The sequence below is a fragment of the Podarcis muralis genome, chromosome 5 (assembly GCF_964188315.1).
Source record: "Podarcis muralis chromosome 5, rPodMur119.hap1.1, whole genome shotgun sequence".
NCBI lineage: Eukaryota > Metazoa > Chordata > Lepidosauria > Squamata > Lacertidae > Podarcis > Podarcis muralis.
In genome coordinates this window covers 72,560,938-72,584,836 of record NC_135659.1, presented here as the reverse complement: position 1 = coordinate 72,584,836, position 23,899 = coordinate 72,560,938, and the positions used below count along the sequence as shown (strand labels likewise).

Sequence of the window (23,899 nt, the reverse complement as noted above, 5' to 3'; positions counted from 1 at the left end):
CCAACTGAGTAGTGTTACATTTAATTTATTGAGGCCTTTAAACCAGAGATCACAAACCTGTGGCCCTCAAAATGTGGCTGAATTACAACTTCCATCAGCCCCAGCCAGCCTGGCCAATGGCCAGGGATGGTGGAATGTCTTTCAGCAACATTTTAAGGCTTCCATTGCGTTAGGCCTTCCATCAGCCACAACAACTCTTATTCCTATATTTACCACTGGAGGGCTCTGTAGAGGTACATTCTGCAACTCATTCCACTCCAGCTGTTCATTAGAACAACATGTAACTAAGAACTTGAACTTGAGTTTGCTTATTTCCTCCTACCTTCCAATCCATTTTCCTTTGGTGTCATGTATTTTTACATTGTAACCTCAGGGACAGGGGCTATCTGGGGTCTTTTTTTTTTGAAGAGCAAACATTCCCTAACATAAATAAATAAATAGCTGGCACCACCATTGAGCAACAGACAAAGAAACAGGTTGAACCAAATATGTGTGGTTCAGGAAAAAAACAAAAAACTAATATATGTGTTTCAAAGGTCTAGTTTTGTCTGTGCAAGGAAATGGCATCATCGGGATATGTCAGGAAAGTCCAGTACTGAGAGCTGGTGTAGTATTGTGGGCAAGGAGGCTCATTGAGAAGCCAGGAACTTCCTGCTTCAAATCTTGCCTCTGCCATGAACTCACTGGGTGGGATCCTTGGGCAAGCCTCTCTCATACTCAACCCCCCCCCCCCCCCATCCTGCCGCAATATGGGAATAAACAATGCTGTTTTTCTAGATAAAGAGGTGTTGGAACTCACTATGAACACCTCCCTTGTTTTTTAGAATGGCAATGGTGCCTGAGAGGTACCAGAACTGAGTTCTGGTGAGTTCCGGCTGAAAAAAGCCCTGGGAATACATACCTAATAATACCAAACTACTTTTACAGGTAGTCATGAAAGCTTTTGACTAGTCTGAAAGGCTGCTGCTGCTGTTATCGCTAGTCTTCCTCTCCATCTGCTTTGTTGGACTGGCTGTAAAAAGCACACAGCCCAGTCATTCTTCAGCTTCCATTTTGTGCTGGCAAATACAGTGCAAACTTCCACAAAGGGCTTGACTGCAATACAAACAAGGAACCAAGCTCAAGACTTAGCCAAGACTGCACTATGGCAGGGGTGGAACTTCAGCCCAGCTCTCATGGATTAAAGACCTCTTCTTTAGCCACTGAGTCATAGCACTTGTCATCTGAGTGACCTTTCACAGAGGACAGATCCCCTTAACATCCATCTAAACCTCCATAGGAACTAATCAACTAATTGCACTAATAATGTAATGCATTTGGGTCTTCTGGAGATGGATTGACTCTCTTGTTCAAAATCCACCCTGCCATTTATGGATACTTGCCATCACCAGCATCTTACACAATGTACGGTACTTCCTTTTAGAGTTTCAGAGTCAGGTGGCAAATTTCAATAAGCTAAGAAATGCAAAATAAATGTGGTGCTATATCTGTTTAGCTAGAATCGAAGGCTCATATTATATCCCCCCCCCTTCCTAATAAAATGAGATATACGTAACAAACTTTAATATCTCTCTTTTGTAAAGAGGGTAGAATAAGAGAACAAGAAGAACATATGTTTAAAGGAGACTGGGAAATGTTTACTGAATATATGGGGAGAAACTATGTACACTTGAAAACGTTGGCAGCATTAAGTTAAATTCAACAGTGTAAATAAGTCTTGATGGATGTAATAATGGAATACTGAATGGTTTGGTTTATGTAAAATATGCAGGGATTTATGATATGTAAAATGAACCATGGAAGGAGAAGAAAGGAAGTCATTGATATTTTAAGGATGTTTAAATGAATATTCTAAATTGTAGAATTTAGGACCAAGAGACATGGATAGTGAGGGAGCTGCTGCAGTGACCTGCAAGACCTGTGCCATGTTTGTCTCCTTCACTGGAGGTTCTTAAGCAGATGTTGGATGGCCATCTGTCATGGATGCTGTAGTTGAGATTCCTGCACTGCAGGGGGTTGGACTAGATGACCCTTGGGGTCCCTTCCAGCTCTATGATTCTATGAAACAGCACTACCTTTATTTTGCCATTGCTTCTCTGCTTTAAGCAGCACTTGCACTGTCCACTTTATACCTGTTCAGCACAACCTATGTTCCAATAATCCAAGGATCCTACAGCTGCTGTTACATCTAAGTACACCTACAACTGGATTAAAAGTATAGTCTCTTGACAGAAACTTTTCTGCCAGATGACTGAATCCACAATTATATAATCAGGTCAGGCCTAATAGATTTGTGCTCACAATAGCATTTTATCTGGATGGATGAAGTAGCCATTTTATGTGGATCATCTTTATTGTACAGAAAAATGGAGGGGAACAGAAGCTTCACAATATTGCATTATTACCTGTGCTCTGGTAGCATGGCTAATCATATATATATATCCCTTTGTTCCATTGTGTGTGAAAACAGAGGCTCTTCATTTGCAGTGTAGCTTGGTGGATAAAGCTCTTCTTATTTATTCATTTTCATTATCGTCGAACAAAGCCCACTGGTATATATATATATATATATATATATATATATATATAATCTTAAACTTAATTGCAGCAGGGAAGGTAACACTTCAAAAGAAAGTAACAAACAAATGTGCCTGCTAATATTTCAAAGATCTATTGATTATATGCTCCTGGTTTAATTTTATGTGAGAATGCTTTGAGCATTTTTTTTATTTGTAATTATTATTCCCCCCCCCCAAAAAAACCCCACAATAACAGTGCAGAGCTTCTGTTTGTGTGGCCTCCTCTCCTCATTTATGGAAAGTAATCCTTATCTCAATGCATTTCTTTCTCTTTGTTACTGAGGTTATTGAAAACTCCCCTTTATCTTTATGCATTTGGAATTCCTTGGATAAAAGATGTTAGAGTGCAGCAGCGGCACGATAGTGACTGTGTCTTCCCCGCAAGGCTCTGAACTTGCATCAGAGCTCAGGTTCCTTCTGCAGGGTGGTTTCCTTGGTGAACGCAGCTGGATGGTGGAAAGAAGAGTTTCCACGGGGCATTGAACAGAGCAAGAGCAATGGTAGCGATTCTGGGGAAAGATTGTTCAGAAGTATTTTGCTGTGTCCCCCAACCCCCTGCCCTCACTCCTCCAGGTATATGAGAGCTCCTCCAAAATGGAACAGTTTGTGACCCGCTTCTTACTTCGCGAGACGATGAACCAGCTGCAGTCCCTGCAGGTCTCACTGGAATGTGCTGCAGACACCATTGAAGAACAGGCTGGCCGAGAAAGGTACAAGAAATGGCTGGGGGAGTGGGGAAGAGATGTAAAGTGAAGGTAAAGGGACCCCTGACCATTAGGTCCAGTCGTGGTCGACTCTGGGGTTGCAGCGCTCATCTCGCTTTATTGGCCGAGGGAGCCAGCGTACAGCTTCCGGGTCATGTGGCCAGCATGACTAAGCCGCTTCTGGCGAACCAGAGCAGCGCACGGAAACACCGTTTACCTTCCTGCTGGAGCAGTACCTACCGTATTTATCTACTTGCACTTTGACGTGCTTTCGAACTGCTAGGTTGGCAGGAGCAAGGACTGAGCAACAGGCGCTCACCCCGTCGCGGGGATTCGAACCGCCAACCTTCTGATCGGCAAGTCCTAGGCTCTGTGATTTAACCCACAGCACCACCCGTGTCCCTAAAGAGATGTAAAGGCGCCACCAAAATCTGAGGAGAAAGGTTCTCTGGGCATGCCACTTCATGTGATAATGGCCTCAGAGCACTTCCTTCCTTCCTTCCTTCCTTCCTTCCTTCCTTCCTTCCTTCCTTCCTTCCTTCCTTCCTTTCTTTTCTCCACGTCTCAAACCAGAGGGATAGGCTCCATTCACGTGTGGAACTTTATTTTGCTACTGATATTTCATCTGCCCACAAAGTCAATAGGGACAGTGGCAGGACTGGAGTGGATTGTGCAATCTACATCCAGCATCCCATCCTGGTCCAGGGTTTCTCCCAGTCCCCACCATTTCTGGGAGCAGCTCCTGCATTTCCTGCCTGGTTGAAGGCTGCAGTGCTGTTCTCGAAGTCAGAGGAGCTGTCACATAGACGTTCAGTTGCAGAGACAGGAATAATACGTAATTGCCACCAGGGAGAAGCAACCCACAGGAACTGAGAAGAACCAATATTTCATTCTTATTCGATCTGATCTCCCAAAGTGGATACCACTTTTCGTATCCTTGAAGTTTTCAGAATTACAGTACTAGTAAATAATACAATGCTCTAGAAAAAGCCCCCACAGATTTTAGACCAAGAGTGTGCTTAGGGTATGTCTCCTTTGTGCTCCTGCCATGAAGAATGAGGGGCCTTGTTTGCAGAAACTCACACAGCAGAAGTGACTCTTAGCCATGTATTGCTGGCTATGATTCTCTTTAGCACTCATATAACCCCTGTTTTAAAACAGCTGCTTTGGGTGGCAGTTTATTTTCAGGCCCAGTTTAAGGTTTAAACCCCTAATGATTTAGGCCCCTAATATCTGAAAGACTACCTCTTTCCCTACAGTCCCTCCTGGGTGTTAAGAACAACAGAGGAGGCCCTATTCAGAGGGGGGGGGGTTGGGGGTGTCCTGGGAGAAGACATTCTCTATGGCAGCTGTGTGTGTCTGCTACCTTCATCACACAGTTTTTGGTGAATGCTGAAGATACATCTCTTTACCCCATCTATCATTTAACTGTTTTTAATATTGAATTTTAAATTGTTGCAACCTGAACTGGGACCTGATGGTGAAGGGCAAGTAATACATTGAAAAAATAATACAGTTGTTGCTGTTGTCGTCGTCATCATCATCATCATCATCTCATTTTGTGCTTTTCAGGAATGATGTTACCAAATCAGAAGCTTTTGTTGGTCCACGCACTGCTAAAAGATGTGGCCGTAGAGCTCAGAAGAACATATGCTTGTCTCCGACAGATCCTTATTTGGGGATGCTCACCACAGGTACTGGCAGGTTTCCCATCCCTCTTGTCAGACTTGACATTGATATGAGGCTGGCTGCTTCATTGCCAGAAGCAGAGGGGTGGCTTCTGGGAAAAATAGGGTATAAAATGTCTGAATGCAATAAGAAAGTATTGTACAAATTCCCTGGCCACCATCAACAATGGCCTGGTGCACACAGCCATAGGCATCACCTGGCTTCTCATCACTTGAGCACTATTGACATTATTATTATTATTATTATTATTATTATTATTATTATTATTATTATTATTACTATTACTACTACTACTACCCATCCATCTAGCCACTCTGGGCTGCTTACAGCACATATAAAAACATAGTAAAACGTGTTTACATGTTTACTCCCATGTAGAGTGCTCACATCTAGCAGCAGAGCAGGACCATGCTTCTAGTTGCACCCCTCCCCTCCCCACCGTTGCATCATCTTCCTATCCCCAGAACTTCAGCATCTTGAGCACAGAGGTCTCATGCATATAATAGAGGCCCCTGATGCAAATGAAACATGCATAAGGACTCCATGCATCGAGAACAGGACTTGAAGCACAGCCCCACTCCTGTTGCTACATGTTAGTGTCCTCCATGTGAACAAACACATGAACAGGGCCTTGGTTACTCAATGATCTGGCGACTTAGTGTGCGCTGTGTTTCGAAAAAAGCATGGTCATGAAAGGTTATATGGAAATTCTAGGTACAGAGTTTGATACACGGGGGCTTATTCATGCAGGTCGCCATTTGATGCTGATGTCAGCATGCGAGGGACAGGAATTATTTATTTACCTATCTTAATAATTTATACAGCACTTAATACTGCCGTTTCTAAGTGGTGTACATGAGGGATACAAGAGGTACACCAAAAGGTAGGCACACTTAATGCCTTCATAAGAAGAAACACTGTGCCTTTCTTTCTAATGAATTGCTGCAAATCAGGACCTAAATAGACCTTAGACTGTACTACAGCACTAAGATCAGAGATAAGCCTCTGCTGCTGTCTTTAGCTATCCTTTTACAGGCAGAGGAGAATCTCCGATCTTAGTGCTGATCTCCACAGCACTAGGACTGGAGACAAGCCCCCTATGTGCTCTTTGATAATAAAAAGCAGCAATGATAGTGGCTTATCTCTAACCTTAGCACTGTGCAGTCAGGTGACTGACAGATGGTGGCCACACCCACTTATCAAAATAGCCCACGAGGCCAGGCTAATTCTAGGTCAGGCCTTCCAGCTTGATCCTTTTCCCCACCCCACCCTACAGGGAACTGCCTCCAGCCCACATCTCTCAAGTAATGTCAAGTAAAAGAAACACCTGATGTGATATCATCACTTTCTGCATTCTCCACCCCTTTCACTCCAAATAACTGGCTACTGCTTTCAAGGGTTGGGGAATGCTGGGTGTGATGTCACACCATGCAAGTGGCAACCACTCAGTCCATGTGACATCTAGTTAGGCCCTGAGGCATCGTTCTAACAACAAGCCTGGAAGTAGCTTGAAAGCCCATTTCTGATCTGTGAGCCAACACAGGCTAGGGCTCTCCCATGTTACAGTTTTCATCACAACACCAGCGGTGTAAGAAAGTACATTCACAAATGAAAACCTATCAGAAGTGGTCATGGCTATTTTCCAGGCAGAGGTCCCGTCTGTGTTGCAGGACAAAGCACATTATTCTTTAAGTTTGCAACCACAAGGAAACCATTATGGGGAGGGGGAAGGGGGGAGAGAGAGAGAATGGAGCATTGCCTTCCTTTGTGGGCTGGAGTGGGCAATGCCACAGGGTCAAGGAGGAGTAACAAGCAAACAAGCCTAATTTGTGCTAAAATGAAGGAGTGAAGGTTTGCCATGCCATCCATCTGTCTGCTGACACTACAGAAGTACTCCCTATCTGCTGAACTACAGGCAGGAGGAGACTTTGCATGATTTCAGCTCCTCCTTCTCCCTTTTTCCCATTGCATCCAGGTGTTTGTGTGGAAACTGACAGCCAGTGGACAGCTGAGATCGACCAACTACAGCAGCTTATTGACAAACTGGAATGTAAGGTGGGCCAACAGATGGAACTGGTAGTAATAATACATGATGGAGATTCTGTGTAGAACAGAGATGCATTTTCCCAAGATCCTGGCTGCTTCTCAGGGCATTTGGATCTGGTCCAAAATACAACTTAGTTTGCTTTAATATCATCTCCTGTTGGGGCAGTTCAGGTTCTCCCTAGACATATCTGACTGAATTCTCCATCCTTCGACCAGGGAATCTTTGAGCATAAAACCCTATAATCAGGCACCACTTTCCCAGCCTCTCAAAGTCAACTTGCCTACCAGCAAGGGTTTGGAAGATTTGATTTTTTTTTATTTTATCCATTAGGCCCCACCTTTGTACCTTTTCTTAGTAGATTATGCTTTAAACCCATCTTTAAGCCAGTTTTAAACTGTCACAATTACCAGTCAAGGGACCCTAAGATATGTAGTTATAGTAAGAGGGGAAAGTACAGAAATAGAAATAGTCAATAGAAATATTGCAACCTTTCTTTTAAGGTTTATTGCATCAACCACAGCAACCAATATTAACCAACCAAGCCTGAAATGTAAATGGCTTATACATGGTGGGCCCCATTTTGTGATTCTGATGTGTTTCAAATATATGTACATGCAATGCCTGCCTAATACAATATGAGTTGGAGATCCAGACATTGCTCCTGCTGGTAGAAGAGGGTAGGTGACTCCTGGCCACCCCGCTGTAACCCACAGCACCACCTCCCACACTGTTTCAGAGGCTTGGGTGAACCCTGGAGGATTGAGTAACTTGGCAAATGTTGCCTCCCTCCACCTCCCAGCAAAATCCTTCTGTTGAACCACAAAGGCTGAAAGGAGCCTTTCTGTCTGTGGGAGGTGCAGTCTGGATCCAACCCAGAGTCTGTTCAATGTACAGCATCATATATATTTCAAAACAAAGTGGCAGTAAAATCCTAAATAAAGTTCTGTCCTTAAACAAAATGGTTTTCTTGTGCCCTTTCCGGGATATTCCCAGGGCGAAGACAAAGGAATAAAATAGGTTTTTATAGAATTGTTTATGGTGCCAGGAGTCCCTTGTCTCCAGTCATGTATAAAGAATGCTTTATACTTCAGAGGGGGGTGATGCATTCTCACAGCTTATATTAAGGTCCATATTCTTTCTGCTGAAATTGAACCTAGCCAAAACCCTAGAATGAAACAGAGAACTAAGGAGCATCTCTAGAGGGTGTTTACTGTGAAATATTCCAGAACGGTAGCTGTGTTAGCCTGTTGCAAAAGGAAAAGAGAGGGGGGAAGGGGAAAGAAGGTCTTGTGGTCTTTTAAAGACTAACAAATTCATTATGGCATAAGCTCAGTGAAGTCAACCGTAGTCCACAAAAGCTTATGCCACACAATACATTAATGCATATATTAACATGTCAGAAAAATTTGTTCTTTCCACTTTCCAATCTTTCTGGGGAAGGACCATATCTTAGTAGCAGAACATCTGCAGAAGGTACCAGGTGCAATCCCCAACCTCTACAGGTATGGCTGAGAATGTCTCCTGCCTTAAATCCCAGACAGCTTCTGCCAGTCAGTGTATACTCAGTGTATACTGAGTGAGATGGGCCAGTGGTCTGACTCAGTATAAGACAGGCTTCCTAGGCTCCTATGACATAGGTTCCTATATACCATTTGACTCACTTCCTCGGGGGTTTTACCGTTCCGCCTATGAAAGAAGATGGGACTTCTCTGCTAATGAGATTATGAAATATCCTCCTCATTACCTTGGAGCTGATTCATATATGCATGCTCGTCATTTGCAGCTGAAAGTGTGAACTGCCTCTGTTGAAAATCATTGTGTCCGGAGATAGGAAAGTTCTGCCTGTGGCGTGTGGCCTCTTAAGAGGGTTCCATACGTATGACATACCATCTGATGTTACCCTGATTCCTACACATTACACTCACCCGTAACACATTCTGTGAGACATCAAATAACCAACTGCTAAAACTCCCACTGGTTTATGTCTGGATACCAATAAAAATGGCTGGTTTTGCTTCTGGGAAGAGCTCAGATGCACACAGGCTAGACCCTAAAGGGAGTGGGATTCCAAATCTGAAGAGTCTGTCATGCTTCTTCTCATATATTACATTGCATCAGGCCAACTTACCAGGGTTTTTGCTCTGACATACTTCTATGTAGTGCTTTTTTTCTAAAAAAATAATAATGTTTAGGGGTACTCTCATTTTGACTCAAGAAAATAACCATTTTATAGTTCAAATCGGGGGAAAATAAATACAGTAATTGGACAAAAGTACAAAGATTCACAAAATCTTTAGGGGTATGCATACCCCTGCGTACCCCAGAAAGAAAGCACTGCTTCTATGGCAGCCAAGTCTTGGTTTGTAGCAACTGTGAATGCTGGCAAAAAAGGGCAGTCATTAAGTCAATTATGCATTTCACACTTTCACATTCATTTTCCTCCTTTTGCAATAATTGTGCATTTCTGTCTACTCAGAGTCCAAGGCTGGAACCTCTGAAAGATGATGTGGTCTGCAAAGGAAGAGATTCTTCTGTAAGTTTAATTGTGACCGCTCCGTTTATTTGATAATCAAAATGAGCAAATCCTTCAGCCAATGTGCTTGGGATACTATTAAAATACTGGTGGCTACAAAAGAAGATGATTTAATGACCAGATGGAGTAAAGGACAGGGCTCCTATGCCTTTGAGAGCTGCGTAGAGGAAGGGATTTTAGAAAGAGCAGCTTTTTATATCACAGGGCAACAAGGGTGAGAAAAGTTGCCTCCACCAGATCTTTCTCTTCTGCCCAGGGCTGCCAGTGGTGTTGCAGTCTAGTCCTCTAGCACTTGTGATCACTCAGCAAGGGAGGCTGCTAGTTCCAGCTTGTGGCGACATGTTTATATGGCAGCCTCTGCAGACGTTTGATCAAAACTGACATTTCTAAAGCTGTCAACCTTTGAGAATATATGTGCCATTACAAAAGAGGACTCCAGACTGTATTTTGCTGGAAGGACTCAAGCACATTCCAGGAAATGTAGGTTGGCACAATTACAGTGGATTAAAGCATTCTGTTGCTTCAGTACAACAAATTCACATTAAGAAATAAATAAATGGGCTTTTTGCCTTTAGGATAGCAATGGTGAAATGTATTGTAAAGCATGGGAATGAACAAATGAGTAATGGGGAGACATCTAAATGCCCCACAAACACATCAGGATGGATGCAGGGTGAATATTCATTGTAGTATAACCTCTCTGCAACCAAACCAGAACAAATGTGCAATAAAGACCAAAAACAATTCAGCCTCCATGTAAGTTGCATGCAAGCAAATCAGGACGAATGCTCAATAAATGGGTTGTCTGGAGGAACCCAACAAAAATTGCAGAAGCCACAGTGTGTCTTTAAATGAGCAGTTTTTTGCATGAGTTTTGAACTAAAACCATACCTAAAGTGGGTAAGTCATCTCCCAGGAACAATTGTGTCGTTCCGAGAACTTTGCTCACTTTGCATTTCTCATTCATGGAGCTTAATCAATGTATGATCACAGGAAGGGCTCCAAAACATCTGCCATAGCCATTGCACAAAAGAAAGGAAAGGATGGATGGAGGATGGATGGATGGATGGTCCGGCCAAATGCATGCTAAAAAGTGTTCTGTGCCAGTTAGAGATATGCTGCATATGACGGGGAGCTATAGTGCACTGTCAATGCTTCTGAGATCTCTTGTTATCTGCATGCTCTGGATCAAGACTGCTGGAGGGCACCATGCTAGGGATGGTTGCCTCTTAAGCAATAATACACATGTCTTCCTGAGCTATCTTTGTCTCTGTTACTCTCTGTTTGTCACTGGCTTCTTCCATAAAGTTGCCAAAACAATATAAGTGGGTGTTGCAGAACCTGTTTGAGTGTGTGTGTTTCTAAGTGGGATGCAGTCCTTAGATACAAAGGGCTGCCTTTGATCATAGGGATATTGCATGTAGCATACTGGAACTGGGTCTATCACCCCTCACCATCTCTCTTCCCCCTCCTGCCTCTGCCACTTTCTGCAGCACATCCTGGTGGCACAGAGACAGATCTCAGTGGCAGACAGTGGATTAGAGGCGTTCCGCCAAGCTCTCCAATCCTACACAGAAATCACAGCCGGACAGAGCAGCTGCCTACAGTAAGTCTTCCAGAGTTTGACTTTCATAGGCTGTTTGGATGAGAAATGTTGTTAAGAACAGCAATTGTGGCTTTTGTTGAACTCTCCATCTTCAGGCTATTAATTTTAACTCACTCTCCCAAACAGCTTAGTGGTATTATTTAGAACAAAGATACCGGGTTGCTTTATAGTTAATCCTGGAAAAAATATATCTATGAACTAAATTGCCCACCTAACATCCCCCATAAAGTAGATGAATGCTGCACTACAAGATACAGACTCATTACAGGGAAATATTATTACTCTTTTTCTGTACAGTTGGCAAAACAAACAGAAGCACAGAAAGAAAATTGCACCCTCAGATGATTGTGAAAGCAGACTCTCCCCCCTTTCCTAGTTCTGTAATTATTTTTGCTGTTGGAAAATGCATTAAGTAATTGGAAATGTATTAGTATTTTACTTCCAAATACTGGAAAAAACCAAAAGCATTCATCATTGAAACAGTGAAAAAGGAAGAGTCAGCAGATTAAGTTACTGAATTAATGAACATACAGTAATAATAATAATAATCTTTGGGAAGGTATTAGCATTAATCAATTATCTTCGTAGGAAAGTTGGCACAATTTCATTGTTTGCTGGAATTGGCTGTGTGATGGCAGTTCTTCAAGGCAGGATATGGTCTGAAGGAGCATGAGACTATGACCTTGCTGGGTCTGAAACTATAGGAGAACCAAAGCACAGTCATCTTTCAGAAGTTACACTTATACAAACTTTTCTCTGCAGTTCTCCAACCAAATAATGTTTTGAGAAATGCATATATTTGGGGGAAAGCATGCATAGAAATGAATATGTTAGTGAAAATAACAGGTGGTTGCTAGCAAAAATGTGTACATTAGCCAAAACTGCACACAAAAAATGTTTATTAGCAGAAAGACACACCTAAAATGCTGAAGCATTTTAATGAGGATATTTAAAAAATGAAATTTGCAAAATGCTGCAGAAATGCGGAGAACCGAATCTAAGATTGGAAAAAAGAGGAACTGGGAGATCTGAAATCAACAAATCCTTCGATCCCCAATCACCAGCATCCCCCAAAACATTAGGCCGATTTATCTGTGCCGTGACCTCATCACAGTCACCCACATTCCACATCACTGGCAGCTTCCACTGGCAGGGAAACAACATGGGTAAATATGCCTTAAGACTCATAGGAGAGTGGAAGGAAACTTGACAAGGGGCTACTATTTTTGTCAGCAACCTGGTATGAAGTATAACACCCAGTTCCATTCAGAAAAGGTTCTGTAAACAGATTCTATTTAGTAGAGTTTGAGGCTAGTATCAATTCTTGTGAGTGAAGAATATCGGCATGTCCAGCAATTTCATTAAAGTCAAGGTGACGTGGAAGGTCAAAGCATCAGATAAAAAATTCAATGTCTGCTAGTCTGCCGAATGCAGGCTGTGCAAAAAAAAATGGGGCTGTCACAACAAACTAAATGATCCTTTGAATAGCACTGGCAGGTCTTAAACATCCTTGTGAAGATGGTTCAAGAGCTAGGCTGGCTGTGAATCCTGGGGTCAGAGACTATACAGTGTCTGACATGTAACAATAACATTTTCCCTCATGGCCTGTCTTCTTTTCCTGTAGTGTGTCTGCCCACAAACTGTCGAGCGATGCCTGCTTCATCCTCTATGAGTTTTGGCAAGATGTGGCTTCATGGAGAAGGTTGGTGGCTCCTGACAATTCATGCAGTATTTGTGGGGAGACCGAGTGGCGGGGGGAGGCCTCAAAGCGGATGTCCAGATAGCATGGGCCAGTACTCAGGGATGATGGGAGTTATAGGTCAGCAACATCTGAAAGGCACCAGATTGGCTACTCCTAATCTCAGAAGTCACCCATAGAAGAAGAGGTTCCATAAGACTTGCCTCTTGTTACCACCTGATATAGATATAGATGATTAGATATAGATATAGATATAGATATAGATATAGATATAGAAAAAATTCAATGTCTGCTAGTCTGCCGAATGCAGCGTGACGACACATCCCGCTTGCCAGACATCTGGAAATTAGCCCTCCCCACAAAAACTGACACCAGATCCAGAGGCACACAGAACGCCATCACCAATCAACCACACCAGACCCAAACCCAGACCCTCTCCACAGATAAATTACAGACACCATCCAGTAGCCAAACCATGGTGGCACCTCCGGATGCTGCACCCCCCTGCAATCCCTACACAGATCTGGCTGGCACAGGCCACAAAACCACAGCTCGCCCCTATACACGAAGCCAAGCCAGAGCACAACTAAATGCAGTACAGCCATCTTCTCAAAAAAACTCTTCACAAAGTTCAAGAGGTCAAGACACAAAGGCTTCAGCAACTAATCCACACCTAATGACCCACCTAAGTGGTACTCAGGATATCACTCAAGAAATCACTCTAGATATCCCTCAAGCAATTAAGGAACAAAAGAAGAAAAGGCACACTAGCCTGGGAACTTCCTCTCTGCCCAGAACATTGGAGGCTATACACCACACCCCTCAACAGTATTTATAGGAACTCAAACACTGAGATCCTGCTCTGTTCCAGTAACAAGAAGCCAAAAGCACCAGCCTGAAGATGACGAGTGAGACCTCGTCGAAACGTCGCCTAGACACCCCAACTTTTACACGGGAAGACACCCGAGGACACCAAAACCTGCATAGATATAGATATAGATATAGATATAGATATAGATATAGATATAGATATAGATATAGATATAGATATAGATATAGATATAGATATAGATATAGATATAGATATATAGATATATAGATATATAGATATATAGATATAGATATAGATATAGATATAGATATAGATATAGATATAGATATAGATATAGATATAGATATAGATATAGATATAGATATAGATACCGTCCCAACTCTACCCATTTCTTTGCAGCCACCTGCAATCAAACTACAGTAAGAAGTTTCAGCGTGCCATTATTGACTTATTGGACTCTCCAGAACTTTTGACCACCATGCTCTTTCCAGGTTGAGTACTGATCGATGTAGATTTGCAATTTTGCTTCCAATTTTGCTTTTATTGCTTTTTTTAAAAAAGTGCATCAGACCTAGAGGTGAGAAGGCCTGGAAAAAACCAGAAAAATGGGGAGGGGACCCCTTTTTTCCAAACTTAAAAAACGGCTTTGGAAAAGGGGGGGAAAACTGGTTATTTCCCCAATTTTCCCGGGGGTTTTTCCAGGCCTTCCCATCTATAATCAGACCTCTTAACATTACATCAGAAACAGGTCACATAGTGTGTCTCTATTCTGATCTAAAATTTATTTGGCATTTCAGAGCTGTGTTCCATACATCATGGTCCTTAGAATAAGGTGTAGTTATTCTTGCAAAAGAAATTCTTAAAAATTATTAGACTAAATTGTAGCCCAGTCTGTCCATTTGAGCAAGGCTGGTCCAAGCCATTTTGGCACCATAATGGTGCCTTGCCCTCTGCACCAGGGAAGAAGGGGTCAGGGAAGATCTATATCAGGAACAAATGCGGGTGGGAAAGAAAGATGGACATCGGGTTCTCCTGCTCCAGTGGACCCTGCTGCCTAAGGTGGTCACCTCACCGTGTCTTGCATTTGAGTTTTGTGAACCCCTTGTTTTTGTTTCCTCAGCTTGCTGGTGGATCATGAACAATAACTGATCTCCCCATGGCATTCCCTCAAGGCAGCCAGCATGTGGATGGAGCAAGCATTCTCTTCGAAAGACAGCCTTCCTTCCAGGGTTGTCCTCCCACCCTCTTCAGTGTTGCTTTTCTCATCTATATTAATGTGGAATGCTTTTACCTTCTTTCCTTCTGCAGCTTTGGGAATGGGGCGGCACTTTGGAATGCACCCTGCAGTCCTTCCTGAACGTCGTCTTCCTGCCACCTCCTACCATTTTGACATTAGGAGTTTCACCCAGAATAATGCCATAGCCTTGCTAGCCTCTTTGACGATAAGAACAGCCTATTATTTTGGATTGTTGGTGCTACAACAGTCGGTTTGACCATCTGGCATAGCATGATGTACCTCCACTGTCGGAGGCAGCACGGCTATGAATTCCAGTTTGCTGGGAATGACTGGTAGGAAGAGTGCTGTTGTGCTCAGGTCCTACTTGTGGGGCTTCCCATAGGCATCTGATTGTCCACCCACCATATGAACATGGTCCTTTGGCCCAATCTAGCACGCCCTTCCTGCATTCTTAGGATGGTGCCACAAAGGGAGCACAATTCATACAGATTGTTGTGGAGATGTGAGGCCATAACTCTGAGGTGCAAGGCCAAGAGCTGTATATTGTCATCCCAAAAGCTTTGGGGATAAATTAATGAGAAGACAGAACAATTTTTAGGTCAGCTGTAACCAGCTCTTTCCTGCCCTGTGCCTGAGGTCATTGCAGAGTGCTTAGGAAACTTTGATCAAGGAGGGTAAAATTAGAAGATTCTCCAGTAAGGATCAATGTTTTGCATTAGGGTCTGTGTGCATTTTGTGATCCTGCAGAAGTGAAACAACAACAACAACACATGCATGCATACATGCATGCATACATACATACATACATACATACATAAAGCCCGGTCTGACCTCTGAGAACTAGGTGCCATATCTGCAATGTTCAGTTCAAGTTAAATGGCAGCCCCTGACCTTTTTCAAATCTGCCTTACTTGTTAATGTGATCTTTCTGAGCATCACTTCCTCAATTTATTGATGCATTTATAGTACCCTTGGCAGTGTGTTCCTTACTAACAAGCTTAAAGAAAGGTGATCCAGGTCCTAGTGCTAAAGTAGGAATGTCTGAGAGGCAAATAGGTCATAATTAGCATCGGAGCCAGAACAGACAACACGTTTTGTCATCTATGGTATCACAGTACCATGAGTAGCTGACAGAGGAAATTTTGCCCTCTTGTTATTTGTTTCAAGATAGACATTTTGCTCAGAATCTCACCAATATTCATGCAGCAAAGGAGTATGACCAGTGCTATTTTTCTAGAAAAAATGGTGCCAGAACTCACTATGAACTCCTCCTTTGTTCTCCTAAAATGGCAATGGCACCTACCTGAGAGGTGCCAGAACTGAGTTCCAGTGAGTTCCAGCTGAAAAAAGCCCTGAGTATGACTTAGGCAGCTGTGATCCTACAAACACTTATCTGAGAGAAAGTCCCATTGAACTCCATAGGAATTACTTCTGCATATACATAAATAGAATTGCACTGTTAGGCTGTAATCTTATGCATACTTTCATTGGAGAAAGCCCCAGTGGGGTGTCAGTAAACATGTTGAATTGAACTCTTAATCTTAAAAGGGGATGTCCACTGGGGTGCCCTCCAGATGTTGTGAACTACAACTCCCATCAGCCCCAGCTAGCATGGCCAATGGTCAGGGATGATGGGAGTTGTAGTCCCCAGCATTGAGGTGAGGGGAGACCCACCAGATTGGCTATCCCTGATCTAAAACTAGCCTCAACTACCTTTTTGGCTTTGAGAATATTCTCAAAGAAACATTAGGAATATAGATGAGCATCACCAACAGAATTTTAATTATCCCCCTAAAAATAGAAAACTTGGTGAAAACAGTGTCTTTTGGTGGGTGGGTGTGTTAATTTTATGTATTTACTGAATTTCAAGATTGCTCTTCTTTATCCATAGCAATCACAAGGCCATTTCCCACCAATTTCTCCAGCAATCTTAACACACATGGTCAATAATAAAAGCACATTTTCATCTCAAAACACAGCAGTGTAGAGTAATAACCCAGGGTTTTGAACAACTAAATTACCCTCCATCAACAGAGTCCTATATAAAACACTCAATACTGTCCTTTCACATTGATTTTTTGGGTGGCTTGCAAGACTGCAAATAATATAAAACATAACAAAAAAGAGAAGAAAAACAACATCATGAAGCAACAATTAAAAGCATCATAGGACCAGCTCAGTTTTTAAAAAAAGCTGGCATTTGAAACATGGTCCTGAAATGTCTGTCTTTCACACATCATCTTATTAAAATCTGCAAAGAAAAACAAAGCATCAGGGCTGAAGAGTTAAACACTCCCCTCCATCCTCTCTATTTCTTCTCTGCTTCAAACTGCCCCTCCCTACAAGTACTTTGCAAAGGTGAAGGGGTTGCTCAGATGGGTGTGACGTATGGCTGTACCATGATGTGTGGTTTGTCCCTAAGCAGTGGTGCATTGATGGTGGCTGCTGCCCCTGGGCAGAAGAGATTTGCTCCACCCATTCAATAATAAATCCTACATGTCTACTCAGAAATAATTCCTGCTAGATGGAATGTGGTTTGCTCTCATGTAAAAAGTAAAGGTAAAGGGACTCCTGAAATTAAGTCCAGTCACAGGTAAGTGGGGCTAAAACTGTGTTGAATCCTGAATAGGATCAATCTGGGCTGGCTTCCTCCTCCACGCAGCTTTGGTGGCAGGAGAGAGAAGCAGACTGCCTGATAAACACAAAAATCCTCTTCTCTCTCTCTCTCTCTCTCTCTCTCTCTCTCTCTCTCTCTCTCACACACACACACACACACACACACACACACACACACACACAGAGCTCCCCCCACCAACTCAACGGTGTTGCAGCTTGGATGAAAATAATCTACTGGAGTTTCAAAGCAAATTTTTAAAAGCATTTGGACTTGGGGAAAGGGAGTGTGTAACTTGCCTTATTTTATTTTGGGGAAACCTCATTAACAGGAGACTAACTTTCTAGAAGGCACAGGGGGGTGTGTGCAGGGAAGTGAAACTAGGGGGCATGTTCCAGTCAAAGATAATCAACTTTAAAACCCTATTGAAATGAATGGCGTGTGAAAAATGCTTAATTTTGGCTGGATCATGTCCTGTGGTTTATGCCATGGGGCAGAGATAACTGAAACTGCAGTCTATTCAGCATAGTGGACATCAAAAAGGGAGGGAAATAATCAGGGGGAGGCTAGATGCAGAGGCTAGAAATTTATTTTCTTTGATGGGGCTGCTCCTTCATGCTGCTCCATGCTATTCTCTAGGTCAGGGGTCAGCAAACTTTTTCAGCAGGGAGCCAGTCCACTTTCCCTCAGACCTTGTGGGCAGCCAGACTATATTTTGAAGGGGGGAGATGAACGAATTCATATGCCCCACAGATAACCCAGAGATGCATTTTAAATAAAAGAACACATTCTACTCATGTAAGAACACGCTGATTCCCGGACCGTCCGCGGGCCGGATAGAGAAGGCGATTGGGCTGGATCCAGCCCCCAGGCCTTAGTTTGCCTACCCATGCTCTAGGTCTTACTTCTAAGTAGACATGCAAATGATCTGGCTTCTCTTACAATCTGCAGTATATGGGGGGAAATTGTGACCTACTTTACCAGGGTGCTGTAAAAAGGTAAGAGACTGAGATGAAGTGTGTGGAGCATTAGAAATGATAATGTAAACATAGAAAGCATCACCTTCCTAGAGATGAGAAACAAAGTCGGACCTGTCAGCTCAAAAGCATGGGGGAAAGGAGAAAGGCCAGGCCTGCTGCTGCTGCCATGTACAAGCTTCCTCCAGCACGTTGTACTTGGTGGGACAGCACTATAGGATCTCATCTCTCAAATGAAAGCAATTTAGCTCACATGTGCAGTGGCTGCTCAGCATAAAATAAGCCAACATGGAATGAATCTCAGGTAATTTATGTCACCCAGTCAGTGCATGCAAGCTGAATTGCAATCGCTCCTATTCAGGAGCCTGCGGTGCATATCTTTCCATGAATCCCAAACTGACTAGCCTAGGAGCAGGGTGGTCTGCCGGACAATGATGCAAACAAACATGGCCTCCTCAAATTTGTCCCCCGGTGCAACTGCCTGGTTTCCCCTCCTGCAAATACTGGTACGTCTCTGTCCCTAAGGGAAAAAATGATTCACAGAAAGCCCTCCTGATCCTCTCTTGTGGTTCTAGATGGCGGACCACTGCCAACAGGCAGCTCAGCAAAATTTATTCTGCTATGAATAAAGTGAACCTGAAACAAAAGCAACAACAACAAAGAAGAACAGAAAATTGCACGCTTTTCAAATCAAGACATTGATTTCTCTGAAGTGGCACTTTGCCATCTGTAGCGCGTTCTATGTTCTGTGAATATTTTTTTCCAGTAAAATAAGGAGTCGTTTTCAAAACGAGAGAGGGAGAGAGAGAAGCAGCTTCATTTATTTTACTAATGCCTGGTTATTTAGTATTCCTTTTGTGTATATTCAAGGCTCTGCCTGTATTCAGTAACTGACACATGGCTGTGTTTTCCAGTTTTCCTTATCTCTTAATAAACAATTCCACACTCCTGGACTGGATTGGTTGAGTTTTAAGTCTGCCTCCTCTGATGAATTTTCCTAAATGTATTTGGGTGAATAACCGAAGCTAAAGAGAGTGCAGGTTCCCAGATGGAACTCTTCAGAATAAGGCCACTCAGAAACACTTATTCTCCTATAAATAAATGAACCTTAACATGCATACAAAAACCTAAAAAAACAAGGGAAAGCATAAAATAGCGAGCTTGGGGGGGCAGAACCAAGGCATTGATTTCTCTGAAGTGGCACTTTGATGCTTTGCCATCTGTATTTTCTCTATAAATGTACAGTAGTGCCTTTGCATTCAATTATTTTTTAAAAATATATACACATATTTTTAGCAGGTTCATTTTGAAATGTCTTGTTTATTTGAACATTTAGGGGGAAAGAACACAGGGTAGTCTTCTTTAGTAGTGGAATATGAAGGAAGGCTTTGGTAACTACAGAAGCTGGGTATTCAGTACAGGATAAGAAGCTAATCCTTAGATGATATGATGGGATACTTCAATGGATTGTGAGGGCATTGCTTGTGGGTTGCCTGGATGCCAGTAATGGATGTGAAAGATTACAGGGGCAGATGTCAGTGGATCTTCAGTGACACTTGGGCATATTTCATTATCAGCTCTAGTAAGCAAAGCATCTGAGAATTCTAATGGTGGTGCTTTCACGAGGTGTCAACATTACTAATGGCTACTATTGATTCTTGCTCTCTCATAGCAGAGTTAGCACATCGGCGATTGGGTCAAGCCCATTAAAACTTGGTTAGATTTACCTCTGCCACCACCCACCATTAAACAAATGTTCACCACAAAAATACTTAGGCTGGACTAAATCACAGGCAGCTAGCTTTACAAACAAGTGAATATTTTACTCACAGCGTTACAGCAAAAAAGGTTCCAAACAACTTTTAAAAAGAAAATAATTTGGTTTCTTTACAAAACCAATCCTGCAATCTTCAGGTTAGCAAAGATGCAGGCTTTAAAATGTCATTTTAGAGAGATTCAGTTCACTTGCAGGGAGCCATGGCCACATGACTCCTTGTTCATTTGTTCCAGGAAGAACGAAGCAGGGGAAACTGAGAGGATGGGGAGCAGAGGCTGCTGAGAGCCTGCTAAACCTCACCTGCTCATGTAGCTAGAGCTCAGAGCTCAAGTTGACCTTTTCACGCAGGCAAGTATGAGTCAATAAGTGTATATTACAACATGGCCTCCTCCTAGGATTGTGTGTTCCCCTCTCCCTCTGTGTGGCCAGGAGGAGGAGTTCAAAAGCTTCTGCTTCCACACTGAACTCTGGTTAACGTTAATTATGGTTAGTTTAAGCAAGCTGCTTTCAGAAACCACAGTCTGAAGTTGGTTTATGTGGGAGAGCACCTGCTTTGTATGTGGAAGCTGCTGGGTTCAGACTCTCCAGCATCTCTAAGTAGGACTGGGAGGTAAAGTCGCTCATCTCGCTTTATTGGCCGAGGGAGCCGGCGTACAGCTTCCAGATCATGTGGCCAGCATGACTAAGCCGCTTCTGGTGAACCAGAGCAGCGCATGGAAACGCCGTTTACCTTCCCGCCAGAGCGGTACCTATTTATCTACTTGCACTTTGACATGCTTTCGAACTGCTAGGTTGGCAGGAGCAGGGACCGAGCAACGGGAGCTCACCCCATCGCGGGGATTCAAACCACCAACCTTCTGATCAGCAAGTCCTAGGCTCTGTGGTTTAACCCACAGCGCCACCCGCGTCCCTTGGACTGGGAGGTACCCTGGTCTGAAACTGGCAATTAGGGCAGAGTCTACATTCCGTTGAAGCTGCTAGCCTACTCCAGCCCCCATTGCTTAGGGTGTATTTGTTTGTGTGCTGTGTATGCTCCATGAGATCATGTGCACACAAGCACGCAGCCATTGGAGGGGTGGCAAACTTTCATTGTTTCCAGAGCACAATATTGAGCTAGATGGGCCAGTGGTCTGGCTTAGTATGAAGTAGCTTCATATGTAAACCAGTAGTATGGAGTCTTTGAGCCCAAATTTAGCAAAGATATTGCATTAAATATATTTTCAGGCATCTTGGAGTGCTTTCTTATTTGGGGTTTGTAACATAAAGACACCACCCTCCCCTGCATAATTTTGGCATCAGGTGAAGGATGCTTGAAATAGTCTCCATATGGCAGCCTTAATGTTTTGAACAGTTTGCTGGGTGGAACCACCTGTATTTTGTGGACGCTCCACGTGGCACCACTGGGCATTTTTAGTCATGACAGCCAATGGGGTTACTGAAACTCAGGGTGATCCACATGGCAAACCGCTCTACATTTTGCAGCGATTATATGGAGCAGCCGCCATGCAGAGACAACTTCAAGCAGTCCCACATGACAGCTTTAACTGACTGTCTTTGCTCTGTAATGTCCAGAAACAATTTTATCCACCTGCCTATTACTCTTCAACAACCACTGTCCTCTTGGGGCTCATTTTACAAATCATAACACTAGCCCAAAGAGGTGGCTCTATTGCTTTGTGACTGACTGCACTTTACTTGTCCTGTTGTGCTAAAGATATATGAGGAAAGGCACCTTTAGAGATGGCAGGATACAAATATAGACTACTGAACTTACAAAACGGTGCCCCCTCAATTGGCACTGGAATAGATACATGGTTTGCCCTTCCTTCACAATATATCAGTTGTTCTACGAATTATCAATGTACATAGTTGTTTGAAATGGGCCATCATCTGAGGGCTATCCCCCCCCCCCCCAGAAGACCTACTATCTGTTTTGTGGTCTAGTCGTAAGATGGGCAGAAAAATCAATGGCTGTTACGTTAACATCAATCACCTGTCTTATTTTACCATGCTTGTTGCTACCATTTATGCAAGCATTCTTCATCAGATAAGGTTGATTCTTGAACCTTTAACGTACTGTTCAGGATCAAGGGAAGGACTGTCCACCAGTCACAGAGTTTTAACACCCGCCACTATTTCTGCAGCACTCCTTTATCAGTCATACAAAAGGGATCTGGTGGCGGCGGTGTTTTCTTTTGCAGGGGAAATCAAAACAGGCCACATTTCCATTTGTGAAATTGCTGCAACAAGCCCCATCTGCTTCCACAAACTGACAAGAGACCTAAAGATAGAGAGCATCTGTGATTTCTCAAAGGTGATTTTATGCAAACAAGGCATGCAGAAACTCAGATTTGGTCCATAATTTTGTAGATGCAGCAGGAGTCACCGGTTCTGCTTCCAATTACTGTCACTTTACACCAGTAACCAGAATTTCACCCCATCCCCAGGACTCATTTATGCCACTGGTACAGCTGGACTAACCAATGAGAATTAAGCTGCAATCCTAATCTCACTTACATGGGAGCAAGCCGTATATAAATCAATGGGACTTACTTCTGGGTAAGGATGGGGGAGAAATTTGATTCAGTTTACATTTAAAGGCAAACCGACCAAATTTTTAATCTCCAAAACAGTATTAGAAATGAAACAAAATTTCTGGTACATGTCTCCAACCAATGTTTACACAAATAGATGTATTGGGGGAAGTGTTCCTAAAATATGTACATTAGTCAAAACTGTATACAAAACAGATATTTATTGTAAGGAATTTGCACTAACATGCTGAAAAGTTTTCATGAGGATTTTTTGATTAAAAACATTGCAAATTGTTGCAGAAATAGGGAGAACTGAATTTACGATTGGGAAAATGAAAAATTGAGAGAACAAAAATCAACAGATCCATTTACCCTTACTTGAATATGCATTGTTAAGATTGCAACCTTAGTTACCTTCACTTGTACTTTACAGATGCTGTTTTGAATCACTTAATACTGAATCACAGCTAGATGTGTCTTCCTTGCTTCTTTCTACTCAGTCCTGCTCAACACCCATACTTTCAAGTGTCAGTCATGCATGGTTGTACTGACATTTTATTAAATTTGTTATGGGTTAGGCTTTGACGTGATGGGTTTCTGACTTAATGCATGTTGACCCAACATGTTGCCTCCCCAAACTGGGATGTGAATTTTTCCAGCCGTGTTCCTGCGCAAGTCAAGTGTCCCCTAAGAGATCACGGTGCCCAAAATGGCTGCCAGCTCTCACAGGTAAAAACAACGTCCCAGTTTTTCTGGGACACTTATGGGGTATGTTAATGATACTTAGTTTAATTGTGATGTTTTTGTAGCCCACCCTGGAACTATACAATGGAAATCACCCTAGAAGTATACACAATAAACATGTGAAGACACAATGGGGTTCAGAAATGTATGGGGAGCTCCATGGATGCAAAAGGTCCCCTGCTGAAGACAGTCACCTACTAAGAGCCAGTAGGTGACTGAAATAAGAGTGGAGGGGGCTGCTCATTCCCACTAACCCACTCTCCATACTATGTGTTAAAAAGCAATTGAAAGTAACTCCTGAAAAGGGCCACTGTTGCTCCATCTGAC

General features: G+C 42.9%; 1 protein-coding gene across 1 annotated transcript in view; it reads left to right on the top strand.

The window, feature by feature from the left end:
• NECAB3 (N-terminal EF-hand calcium binding protein 3) overlaps positions 1-19,468 on the top strand; it is an 82,045-nt gene extending 62,577 nt beyond the window's left edge. Inside the window, exons 6-13 of the mRNA XM_028734877.2 lie at positions 3,153-3,289; positions 4,856-4,977; positions 6,948-7,027; positions 9,496-9,552; positions 11,046-11,158; positions 12,783-12,860; positions 14,089-14,180; positions 14,810-19,468. Coding sequence (XP_028590710.2) covers positions 3,153-3,289; positions 4,856-4,977; positions 6,948-7,027; positions 9,496-9,552; positions 11,046-11,158; positions 12,783-12,860; positions 14,089-14,180; positions 14,810-14,838 — 708 coding nt within the window. The 3' untranslated portion in view covers positions 14,839-19,468. The remainder of the gene's footprint in view (positions 1-3,152; positions 3,290-4,855; positions 4,978-6,947; positions 7,028-9,495; positions 9,553-11,045; positions 11,159-12,782; positions 12,861-14,088; positions 14,181-14,809) is intronic.
• The last annotated feature ends 4,431 nt before the right edge of the window (positions 19,469-23,899 follow it).